The 12,349-nt window shown below is 34.6% G+C and overlaps 1 protein-coding gene across 1 annotated transcript; it reads left to right on the forward strand.

Moving 5' to 3' along the window:
- The first annotated feature begins 1,229 nt into the window (after nucleotides 1-1,229).
- Nucleotides 1,230-12,132, forward strand: LOC127718519 (uncharacterized). Its single transcript, XM_052224592.1, has 7 exons — nucleotides 1,230-1,286; nucleotides 2,002-2,137; nucleotides 6,146-6,282; nucleotides 6,918-7,050; nucleotides 7,963-8,102; nucleotides 8,682-8,878; nucleotides 9,891-12,132. The coding sequence occupies exons 2-7, from the start codon at nucleotides 2,014-2,016 to the stop codon at nucleotides 10,084-10,086; spliced, it is 927 nt and encodes a 308-aa protein (XP_052080552.1). The 5' UTR covers nucleotides 1,230-1,286; nucleotides 2,002-2,013; the 3' UTR covers nucleotides 10,087-12,132.
- The last annotated feature ends 217 nt before the right edge of the window (nucleotides 12,133-12,349 follow it).

Consider the following 12,349-nt stretch of genomic DNA (forward strand, 5'->3'; position numbering starts at 1 on the left):
AAATTTTCATAAGGGGAGGCCCGCTATCTGACCTAAAGGGGGGCCCGCTCCAGTCATGCTTCAGTGATTCCCTATATAATCAAACCAAATTTTTCCCACGAAAGGGGGGGGGGGGCGGCCGGGCCCCAGATGACCCCCTGGATCCGCCCATGTATAAGCAGTAGGTCAACTATATTTGGTGTATTGAATGATTGTTATGGGTACATTTCAGTCTGGCAGGTTTCATCTGACCTTGACCTCATTTTCATGGTTCAGTGGTTAAAGTTAAGTTTTCGTGTTTTGGTCTGTTTTCCTAATACTGTATGCAATAGTGTATGACGAGTTTATTTGCACGCTTCTCCTAGTAATCGACCTCTGATATTGGATATACAGTTTTATTTTCAATATTTGTCCTTTTTAATGCATTTATACAACATAACAGGTATTGCCATAAACAAACCACAACAGACCACACTTAACACCAGGAGTTGGTTTCACAAAAAAAATTACGACTAAGATTGATCGTAAGTATACTGAAATGTGCATGATTTACGACCAATCTTAGTCGAAAGTTTTTTGTGAAACCGACTCATGCAAACGCTTCCCAAAGGTAGACAAAAACAACACAAAGTCCAGATAACTTTACTTGGTACAGACACGAAATATGGCTGGGATATACCAATTTTACGTCAGTGCAACCCCCCCCCTTTTCAAGTTGAGTGTCTAGACACAATAAGAAAACCCATATATATTTGTATTACTCTCTACAGTTTCAGATTCAGAATGTTAAAATAGGGGACCCATCAAGGCAACGTTAGGATGTGAAAAGTCTCTGCATAAACCATATATGACAATAATAATGTAGCTCCATATTCCCCCCTTTAAATCCGCCTCTAGACTATCCGCATGATTCTACACGGTTGAATTTGATGTACTAGAATTAATACAATCAGTACTATCTTACTGTGATCTGTTATAAATAATTCTTCAAGTGATAAAACAATAAAACGCCATCTTCAGTACTAATAAAATTACAAACGACGACAACTGAGAAGATACTGAACGAAACGATGATGATGAGGACGACTAGGATGATGACGACTAGGATGATGATGAAAACGACGACGATGATGATAGACACAATAGATAAAATTTAGAAGAAAATAAAAAAAATAACTGAACACGTAGAATTACAAAATATAAATTTTGTTTGTGCACAACAAGTTTACACGTGATGATGTCACATATACTAGTAGGGATATCCTGTCAACTTCTTGTCTTATTATTCTCTCCTTTTCCGATAACAGGTACAGTTTTATACATAATTACTTTTTAAATATCAAACCAGATAAAATTACAAAAAAGAAATCTAATCGCAAAATCAGTCCTGGAACAGCAAAATTTTGCAACTGTCTATGGTTTTTCGCTTCAACGCCTTCACATTGTCATAATTGCGCATTAAATAACAATATTGTCCTTGAATGTAATAACTTATCACGTTAGCGGAAGACAGTTTTGATACAATATTAAATTGTTTTTGTAAAATTTTGTATCAAAGGATGAAAGATTTCTATACAAATCCTTGAAAGGACATACTCAAACAGAAGAATTATATTTTGTTTAAAGACAATACATTCACATTATCTTAATTCACGTGAGTTTTACGTGAAAATCTCGAGAACAATTTCAAATTTCAAAAGTGTAAATGAATTTTCGCTCGGGTTTGTGCGAAAAAAATCGCCGGCCTAGCAACAGGTGAAAATGAAAAAAAAAAATTAAAGTGTAAAGGTAAATTTTTTCAGAGACAAGTGCGTGTGCTCGGAGAGTCTATCACGGGGAAGTCCTGCATTAATCGGGTTCGCATATTTTCATAACAACTGGCACAGAATGCAACTGCACGTAGTGGTTTGTTGATCAGATAATGGTATTACTAAACGCTTTGTAATGTTCAAACTTAAAATATGTGATAGTACTATTCGGGGGAACTATGAAATTATTAAATTTTAAGAACTTAAATATTAGTTGTAGATCAAGATGGGTGAAAATGGTAGTGTAGGTCGTATAATCTGCTTTGGTGTGTGTGGTTTAGTCGTAGCTATAGCCTTCATTAGTATAGTTTTAATAGCTGTCTCATTGAAAAAACTGGCGTCTGAGGAAAGTAAGTATCAATCAACAATTGATTGCATGTAACACCGCATTTAAAAATACCTTTGCAATTTAAATATAAACACAAAATTCAAAATCTAAAAATAATAAAACGCAATGCACGGCTTAAAAAAGTTCAATCTTAACTATACGTTTGTGAGGTGTGAACAACTATTTGGATGTGACTTCAGAAGATTGAACAGATTTTATTGCATGACATTATTAGGTAAAGTTCTGGGGCCGGTAACAAGAAATTTTATAAAGAGAGGTCGTAAGTATTGAATTAAGGGGAAGATAAGATAATCCTAAGATCATTCAAAGAGTGTAAATCAAAGCTCCCTCAGGTTGTTCGTAGATCGGTCTTATTTCCCCCTTAATTTGCATCGTAATAGTTTTCATGTTACGAATTCTTAATAATTTTCCGGCGTCTCCGTGTTAGGCTCCTCGCAAAGAAATTAGAATCGCCTCAAATGAATCATACAAACGTTTTAATGAACGATAAAATGCGCACAATAATCAACTACCAATTTAACGTAAGGAAGTCTAACGGTTCATTCTAACAAGTAATAGCTTTTGTAAAAAGCTTGCCGTATTTTAGCTGATTATGTCGAGATCGGTGGTTTGTGGGTATAGGTTTTTTATTAGAATCTTGCACTCCAAGCAATATGAATATATAGTGTTTTTTTATCTCTCCTGGTTCTTGTTTTTAGTTGTAGTATTGGTGGATCAGGGTAATGATGGAAGGAGGAATTATAGTCTCATATGATATAATTTATATTTATATCCAGATAAAATTGCATACTATTGTACTTTATGTATATAAGTCTAAAAATTTGCACAACGGTACTAATATAAGATGATATTACACAAACATGTTGTTATTAAATCGTGTTGATAAATATATTGGCTAAAGAAAAATAGCCTTCGTCAGTGTCAATAATTTTAACAATACTAATTGTATTTGTAAAATAGCCCAGTAATACAGGTAAGTTTTGGTCTATTGATTTAATCCAAAATCTTGAACATCATAATATAAAACAAAACTCAATACTCAGATATACGTATCTGAGTATATTTACATCCCAAAATGAGTGAAAAATAAAACTGTTAGTATTTCTTTTTGATGCCGTTTGGATGATGTACATTAAGTTCCTTTATCCAAAAGCTTTCCCGAACCTGTCGCTGGGCATCACTCCAGTGAATGTTCTGTTCAATCACTAGGATTTTCATGCGGTTAAAGTCATCATGTTTGTGACCCGACTGTCTGAAATGCTGAGAAACTGTAAGAAGTGGCTTCTTAGAGATATCACTACTATTGCCATTGAGGCGTTTGCGGAAAGGCTGATTTGACTCACCAACATATTGGAGGCCACAAACATTCTAGAATGTAAATAACATTCATACTTTTCCAGGTAACATTGCAAAATATCCTACAGTTATTTTCGGTTGCCTTACTGTGAAAAGTTGATGAGTGATGCATCTGTAGGCAACATTTGCAGCACTTCTCCCAGTTTCTCAGCATTTCAGACAGTATATATATATAATAGCTAGAGTAGCAATACAAACACTTTTATCTTTGTTTTGAGGAATGTGATTGTTTACTGTTTATGACAATGGAAGTAGTTTTAAAATGCATACTGTGTCTGGACAGTTATGTAATAGTTTGTGAGGTTACTATAATCAACTTGATAAGAAAAACGTATTATTTACTTTTGAGAATTAATGCTTGACAAAATGGACTACTACAGAAGGCCGTTAAAATATAAGAATATTACATCTTGTATGTATATAAGTGATGAATATCTTATCTGGTTTTTTTGTCTTAGAAGAAGCAATTAGATTTGACGGTACAGGTTACTAATTTCCAGATGTAGTAATACTGTAAGAAAATGTTTTGTTGTAATTGATTTGGAATGAAATATTAATTGCAAATAATTTTCTAGAACATGTTGTCAGCTGGCTTCTTATATCTTTTGATATATTACGTTGTGGCTTGTAATCTTGACATTTTGTTTTGTAAGTTCTATAGATGAGAGCTTCATATTGGTATTAGCATTTAGTGCTTTATATTTGGTTGCATGTGTAAGCATATGCTTTTGTTAGTTGGAATATTTATATTTCCATTTCTGATGGCAACCAGTTCATGTTATACATATAGACAGGATTATTAGTAAGCGATAGTTGTTATACTTTTATTTGTTTATGTTTATTGTCATGATTGATATAGACTATATAGCTTGCTGCTTGGTGGGAGCCAAGGCTTCGTGTTGAAGACCGTACTTCGACCTATAATGGTTTACTTTTACAAATTGTGACTTGGATGGAGAGTTATCTTTGGTACTGATACGACATCCTGTTATATCTGTCTACAAGATTGAGAACACATTTTTTGTAATAAAACATATTTAATTCTATAATATCATATATAACAATTTATCGGTAATTTGTGCATTTTTCCTTTGATGTGTACTTTCTGATAATGTCAATATCAGTTGACTGGTCGTGATAAAAAATTATTGGGTCAGTAAGCAATTTACATGCGCGGGTGCACCGCGTAAGGATCTTCTTTCCGCTTTCATTCACAAAATTGCGCGTGATTTTTTTCGAAGAAAGTTTCAGTAAAGTTAGTTTAGCCTTTTTGACATACAAACAGTAGCAACGCCATTTTATTATATTATTTTAAACAAGTGAATGTGCAGCTAAGAGTAGTCGGGACCACTCTTACAAAAAATATCAAGAGAAGCTATTGCGAGTTGTTCTTGGTACACCCCTAAGTCGCTAAGTTTGTTTTAAGAACACTTAATAACTGACCAAATTTTAAGAATGATTTAGTGTTACCAGAATTGGTAAGATCGCTTTAAGGTAGACTTAAGAATCGTTCTTAAATCATGCACTTTTTCAAAACATTAAGGGCTGTCAATCATTCTAAGATAGGTCTGAGGTTGGGTCTTGTTACACTCTTAAATCTTAAGACGCTCTTTAGACGTTCGCAAGACATAAGAATGCTTCTTGTTACCGGCCCACAGTCCTTTAGATTCTGAAACGGTCAATCAAAAACAATATAGAGACTTGTTAATAAATCTTTCTCATTGGAATGAGAAGTGACAATACAGTCACGTGATGTGTGCTTATTTGTCGTCAGATAGTTCACGGTCACTTTGTATTTGTAAACGCAGTAATACGTTTAGTATTCTCTATACTACAGACGACAGACACACAAATGACACCCTTTTCTGCCATTGACAGCACACCAACAACACCTACTTTGTACGCATGGCAGAAAAATAAATAAACTTAAACGCAAATTCAAATTTGCCGACAGCCCGTCGTACGTGATGGACGCAGTGGCGGATCCAGGGGGGTTCCGGGGGTTGGAACCCCTATTTTTTGACGATCAATGTATTTGAATGGGGACACATAGTTGGAACCACCCCGCCTGGTTAGGATCTCCCCCTTTTATAAATGGCTGGATCCGCCCCTGCCGGGACGCGATATAATTGTATATAATATATAATCGTGACATATCATCAAATAAACATATAAATCAGTAATCAATTGGCATTTTCATTCACCAATCATATCATTATGTAGACAAAACACAGCAAAATATTGGAAGCTGTACGTTTGATAAATTACCCCTCATTGATGACCATTGATAGCCAAGGCCGACCAGGAAAAACCGCATTACGGAAACCTGTATCCGAATCAATGCTCGAGCTTATCTCAGGATAATGACGTCGGACCTCGTCGTTACAAACAGTTTACGATAAGCAAAAACATTTGTCTAACAATAGATATATAAACATTTAAAATAATGGAGTCAATACGACGGCTAGAAAGTGAAGCTACCTTACACAAAACACCTTAAATATGACAACAATGCATAATGATTGGACAGTTCAACATCGGCCTACCGAAAATTAACGATTACATTCCGAGAATACAACATTTTCCCGCTATACTGATCGAAACGCGGGAAAATATTAATAACATGCCATATTATTTGGGTTATTTATTACAGTCGGTCTAAAGTACGATACACTGAAGAAAAAGTTATATGATACCACTGACAGAGAAGGTTTACACTTGGGACCTCCTGGATACAATTTTATCATATTTCCAAGTGTGTACAAATCAATCACATTCGACGACTTACAAGTAAGTGCAAACGTCTGTTTTCTGAGTTTCCTTAATTTTGTCTCCATTGGTTTTTTTTTTAATTTCCCCTCAACTTACAAACAGTATAAATACACCATTGAAACTTAATTATCTAGCTTACGATGACACAGAACATCATTGTACTTTTTGCAACCTGCAACAGTGTCTTAAAGAATGAGTTGTGTGTTATTTTTTTTTACTTTGCATTCACATGTTGTTAATGAATTCTATATCAAAATAAAACCCACCAAATATTTCAGTTTAAAAAAACGTTTTTTTTTAAGGACACATCGGAACTTAAGTCAAATGTAGCCCTTAAATCATCATTTAGTTCATATTGAAAAATAAGGTACGTCTTACGTAAATAAGATACCACGTGACCATACAGAGCTCACACATACGTAGTAACTTTTAAATTTATTGTCATGTCGGGGCCTTTTGAAGCTAACTATACGGAAAGGGATTTGCTCATTATTGAAGGCAGTTCGGTGACATTTTGTTGCTGACCTACAGACTCTTGTGGATAGATGTCTCATCGGCAATCATAATACATCTCATTATTTTTATATTAACTGTTGCTAGATGTTATGCGTTGATTCTATTCATTTACATTCATTTTGACCTTTGACTTCCAGTGTTACAACAAAGATGGCATTAAAATAACCCTAGACGTTACCTACCAATATAAAGTCAGATCTGCCAACCTGAAGAAAATTATTTTAGACTTCAGGAACCAAACTGGCTACATTAAAGTCCTTGAATATGCAGGTATGTCTTAATCCTTCAGTTTTTATCGACCCTTCATATAGTTTAGTGAAGATTATTCGCCGGGCATCGACTATAAAATTTGATTTTTTTTTACAAACTAAAATATATATCAGATTAAAATCGTCAAATGCTGCAACGGTCATATTGGGTTAAAATCATGTTCAATAACAGAAATGAATTAAGTTTGTTATAGTTAGACTTGAAAATAATAATACTGATTAAGTCCGTTATTGGGATACAAAACACTGCATTGTGAGAAATACACATAGATTTTCTTAATTTCTTTTGAATTTAATGGTTGAGGAATAACTTCATTTAAGTCGTAAACAGGGTTTATATAGATTAAACCGTTGGTTTTTCCGTTTGAATGGTTTTACACTAGTAATTTTTTTTGGGGCCCTTTATAGCTTGCTGTTCGGTGTTAACCAATGCTCCGTGTTGAAGGCCGTACCTTGACCTATAATGGTTTACTTTTATAAACTGTAATTTGGATGGAGAGTTGTCTCATTGGCACTCATACCACATCTTCATATATCTATTAACTATTACTTGAATTTCCAATTAGCTGTTAAGGACAACATCATAGTTGTCCGTCGAGTGACAAATGCTGTCTTTGTTCACGACGACATCCCGAGTCATTGTTGTCCGTCGAGTGACAAATGCTGTCTGTTCCCGACGACATCCCGAGTCATTGTTGTCGTTGTCCGTCGAGTGACAAATGCTGTCTTTGTTCACGACGACATCCCGAGTCATTGTTGTCCGTCGAGTGACAAATGCTGTCTTTGTTCCCGACGACATCCCCAATTCTTTTCTAGTCCTAGAGAACCATTGAACATTCTGAGATTAGCAAATAACCATTGAATAAATAAGAACTAGATTGTCTCACCATAAACAAGAAATTCTTGTTTTTAGGAAGATCAGCTTTACATGAAGCTTGTAGCTTCTTCAAAACGTCACAGTTCCAGGCTGAACGCGCAATCTTCCAGGAAAAAGTCCGAGAACAAATAATCAAGAGATATAAAGAACTTGAGGCTGATGTTACTGACCTACAGGTAAGAGAACTTTAACAAAAGGTAAAATATACCAAACAAGGGGAATCGGAAGCCGGAGACTTAGGACCAACTAATCAGTGTTATTCAAAGTTCAGTGGCAAATAATTCATTCATAGTGTTGGCGAGTTGGAACCAATCACCCAAATGCAGGAGTAAGAATATCTTGTTTGAGATAATGCAAAACAAATTTTTGTTTAAAACATGTGCCAAACTAACTCCATCAAGCAAAGTTGACTTTGAACGATCTGGCTTTTCTCGTGTTCCTTTTCGGTTCTTATGCTCTCCAGCGTTTTTATTTTTTTTTTTGGCTTTCTGAACTTTTTGTTACGAAAGTACCTGATTAGTTTATTTTTTCAAAATACGTGTTGAGAGCACGAAAATCATACCAACAGACACCTTTTTTCTAATGCATGGAGTCAACTGTCGCAGGATTTTTTAAATTCTATTTTAAATTAATTTCTTAAGCAAATACAATTAGACATAGAATATAAAATGTAATCTAATTAAAATAAGGTTCCCGCTCTTTCTTTTGGGAATCTTATTTTAATTAGATTGATAAGCATTGATTAATTTATTTAGGTGAGCAACATAGCAAGACCACCTGAGTATGAAAGTGCAATAAGGAGTAAGGAAAGAGCTAGAGAAGACATTCAGGTAGCGAACAATGAACGTCCACGACTCCTGACAGAAGCACATACAAAGAAACGTGAGGCTGAAACACAAGCAAAGATAATTGTTGATAAAGCGGAATCGGATGCTCGTATTTTAGCTAACAAGTAAGATGTACAACGCGTTTGAAAATACCATTGGAATCTCAAAATCTTATTACTGATGACTAAGTGCAGTTGAACTTGTCGGTACTTGTTTCCAAGGTAATCATTGGCGAGTTTGTTTTTTGTTTTGTTTGTTTGTTTTAACGCCACTTTCAGCGACCTTGGCAATATTATAGCGTCAAGTTTTTATTGGTAGGGTAGCCGGAGTACCCAGAGAGAACCATCCGGCGACCTTCGGCTGGAAAAATGGTAATCTTTGTAAATTAAGGTGGACTCACGTTTAAAAATGTCAATTGATTATCAGGCGTGAACGCATTGTGGTTGTGTTTTTCGCACCTCGTCGCTACGGTAAGGTTGAACGAGACGAAAAATCATCGTATGTAACCGATTGAAAATTTTCTGTACAACAAAACGATGCATGTCTCGAATCTGTCAATCTTTTAACGCTCATTCAATCTTACCAAGAGTTATTTTACCTGTTAATCAGTTAATACTGAATTTCTAAACGCGTTGTAGCAACAGTTAAAATTGAAGGGATATGGTGTATTAATACCTGACAAAAAAAGCAAAGGAACAGTGTTTTTATCCGGGTTCTTCAACTTAACGTAGGTTTCGTTACTTTAACCATATGTACAATTTGTCTGTCTTCTTGATTTAAACCTAACCTTAGAAATAAAATAAAAAGTATGTACAGAAAAATTTGACAGTATTGTTTTGTTTACAATCATACATTTGTTTTTATTAAGAAAATAAAATAAATTGGTAATGATGCTCAAATTAACCTTTTTATATCGATAAAAGAAGACGTATGACGTCATCGAAAAATCAAGATAACGACAACCACAAATCGCCCTCGTAAAAGATCATTACAATAAAACACCAAAAAAATATATTTAGAAATCAACATGTGCTTCAATAATAGACAAGTGTCAAATCGCCCCGAGATACGAAAAATTTCAGATTCCCCTTGTTTCAAGAACACACGCTTTTATAGATTTACATTACTCTGTTTCAGAGCACAGACTGAAGCACAGGCCATAATTGCCCAGTATGAGAAGGAGTCTGAGTCCTACAAGAAGATCGTTGATGCTATGGGACTTAATTTCTCAATCGATGGTTTTATTTCCTATCTTGGTGTACGAGTTATCGCTGATGCCAAGAATCCTGTCTACATTGGCTTGGACAGCCCAGCAAAAACTGTATACCCTTAAATACTTATACTTTTGCAGCTCAGCACTTTTTCCTTTGTTATTTGAGCATAAACTTTAAGTTCAAGCCTTTTTGTTAAGTGATCCATTGAATTCATAATATCAGTTGGTCCTAATTAGTAACAAAAGCTAGTATTGACCTCATGTTCCAAAGGTTCACCTAGCAAACAAAGCAAACTTAAATTCTTTGTACACATTAATATCATGATGCTGTAAAATAGATACAAAAATAAAATTCGCCAAATGTATATATATATAATTATTTTTAAAGTATCAAATTTTAATTCGGCATAGTCCAGACAAGTTATGAATCAACTTAGCAGGACTATCAAAGATAAAATTGAGAATGGAAATGGGGAATATGTCAAAGAGACAACAACCCGACCAAAGAGCACACAATAGCCGAATGCCACCAATGGGTCTTCAACGCAGCGAGAAAATCCCGCACCCGGAGGTGGTCCTCAGCTGGCCCCTAAATAAAATTGTGTACTAGTTCAGTGAAAATGGACGTCACCCTAAACTCCAAAACATATAAATGAACTAAAATTTAAAAACATACAAGACTAACAAAGGCCAGAGGCTCCTGACTTAGGACAGGCGCAAAAATGCGGCGGGGTTAAACATGTTTTATGAGATCTCAACCCTCCCCTACAACTCTAGCCAATGTAGAATAAAGAAACACATAGCACAGTAAAACTCAATTCAAAAGAAGTCCGAATCCGATGTCAGAATAGGTAACAAAAGAAACTAACTTTAACCAAAAAGTTAATATGAGACAAATAATATTTATTATTGTCCACATAATTTCCATTTCAAAATGAGCGGCATAATTCCCCCAAAAATATTCTATGAACTCTTATTTTAGAACTCACTCGAGATATTGCTGATTTTAACCTAAGACATGAATTCCACTTAACTTAGATAAAAAAATTATGGCACGAGAGCGCTTAAGATGTCATTTCCGTAAAATTTACATGTATCATAATCCCCCAAATGATTGCTCAGCCAGGTTTTTTGAACTCATCATAAAAATTGCTCGTATAAACATCTGATACAAATTTGATTGACTCTTGACAAGAGAACTGTATGTGCAAGAGCGCTAACAATGTCAAATTTCGTAGTATTTACTTTTCAAAGGGACATAACTCCCTCAAAATAATCGATTGGTCCTGATTTTCTAATCTAATTATCCTTTGAAATGAATTTGCGCAAACAATGTTATTAAGCCGGACATCATCATTTACATATCCCCTATGCACGGCGGGAAACAGAAAATACTATAAGTTATATGGTTCGCTACTGACCCCTACGGATCCATAGAGGGTTAGTAAAATCCATAGAGGGTGAGGCCGAATATTTACCCGCGGTGCGATAAACGTTGATAACCGGTTTCCGTAGGTTAATTGGACTGTAAAAGGAGTCATATCAACGATGCAAACATACAGACCACCAAGTCAACATTCATTGTACCCGCTTCCCCTAAGCCTAAAACGGGACAATACACATTTTAATATTTAACCAAGTAACAATCCAATATATAACTATCTAAAAAGGGAAGAGTGCTAAACTTTCAAGATATATTTTTAAAAATACAATATGTACACATAAAATCGTTAGTTTTAGGAAAACCAAATTCAGCTGTTTTCCTACGGAAAATTGGATAAGGTGGTAAATTTGAAGAAAACGAATTAATCCTATGATTTTTTTTTATTAATTTCTTGTTTCTATCTTATCATCTTTTTTAAACTTCTCAAGCTATTCTTATTTTGTCGACTTTTTATACCCACTTATATAGGAAACAACCTGTATGTCCGCCTATCAGCACAACTCCTCCTAAGCGGCAAGACCGATATAGATGAAACTTTTCACAGCTGTATAATACTACACGGGGATGTGCTTAAAAGAATATAGTCCAAGTCCAACATGTTGTAGAGGAGATAATAGAATTTACTTTTTTCAAGCATACTCATAGTCAAGGATGAGCAGAAAAATCAAACATAATGAAATTGTAGTTTTTAAAGTTGAACAGAATAAATCAATATCAATATTTTTTTTTCTCTATTTTTCTAATAAACACGCAATAATAAAGTACACTGATAAGTAATGTTTATAAGATAATGATAACAATAAATATGTAATTAATTACCCTGTTGATAACATAATAAGCAGCACATCTCTATTTCTTATTCTTATTCTAAAAGAAGTACAAATATAAAGATCCATTGAGAGTAATCTAGTAAGACATCAAATTTTAAGCCTTTATGAT

Source organism: Mytilus californianus, unplaced genomic scaffold, assembly GCF_021869535.1.
Source record: "Mytilus californianus isolate M0D057914Y unplaced genomic scaffold, xbMytCali1.0.p SCAF_10, whole genome shotgun sequence".
In the NCBI taxonomy this organism is placed as follows: Eukaryota; Metazoa; Mollusca; class Bivalvia; order Mytilida; family Mytilidae; genus Mytilus; species Mytilus californianus.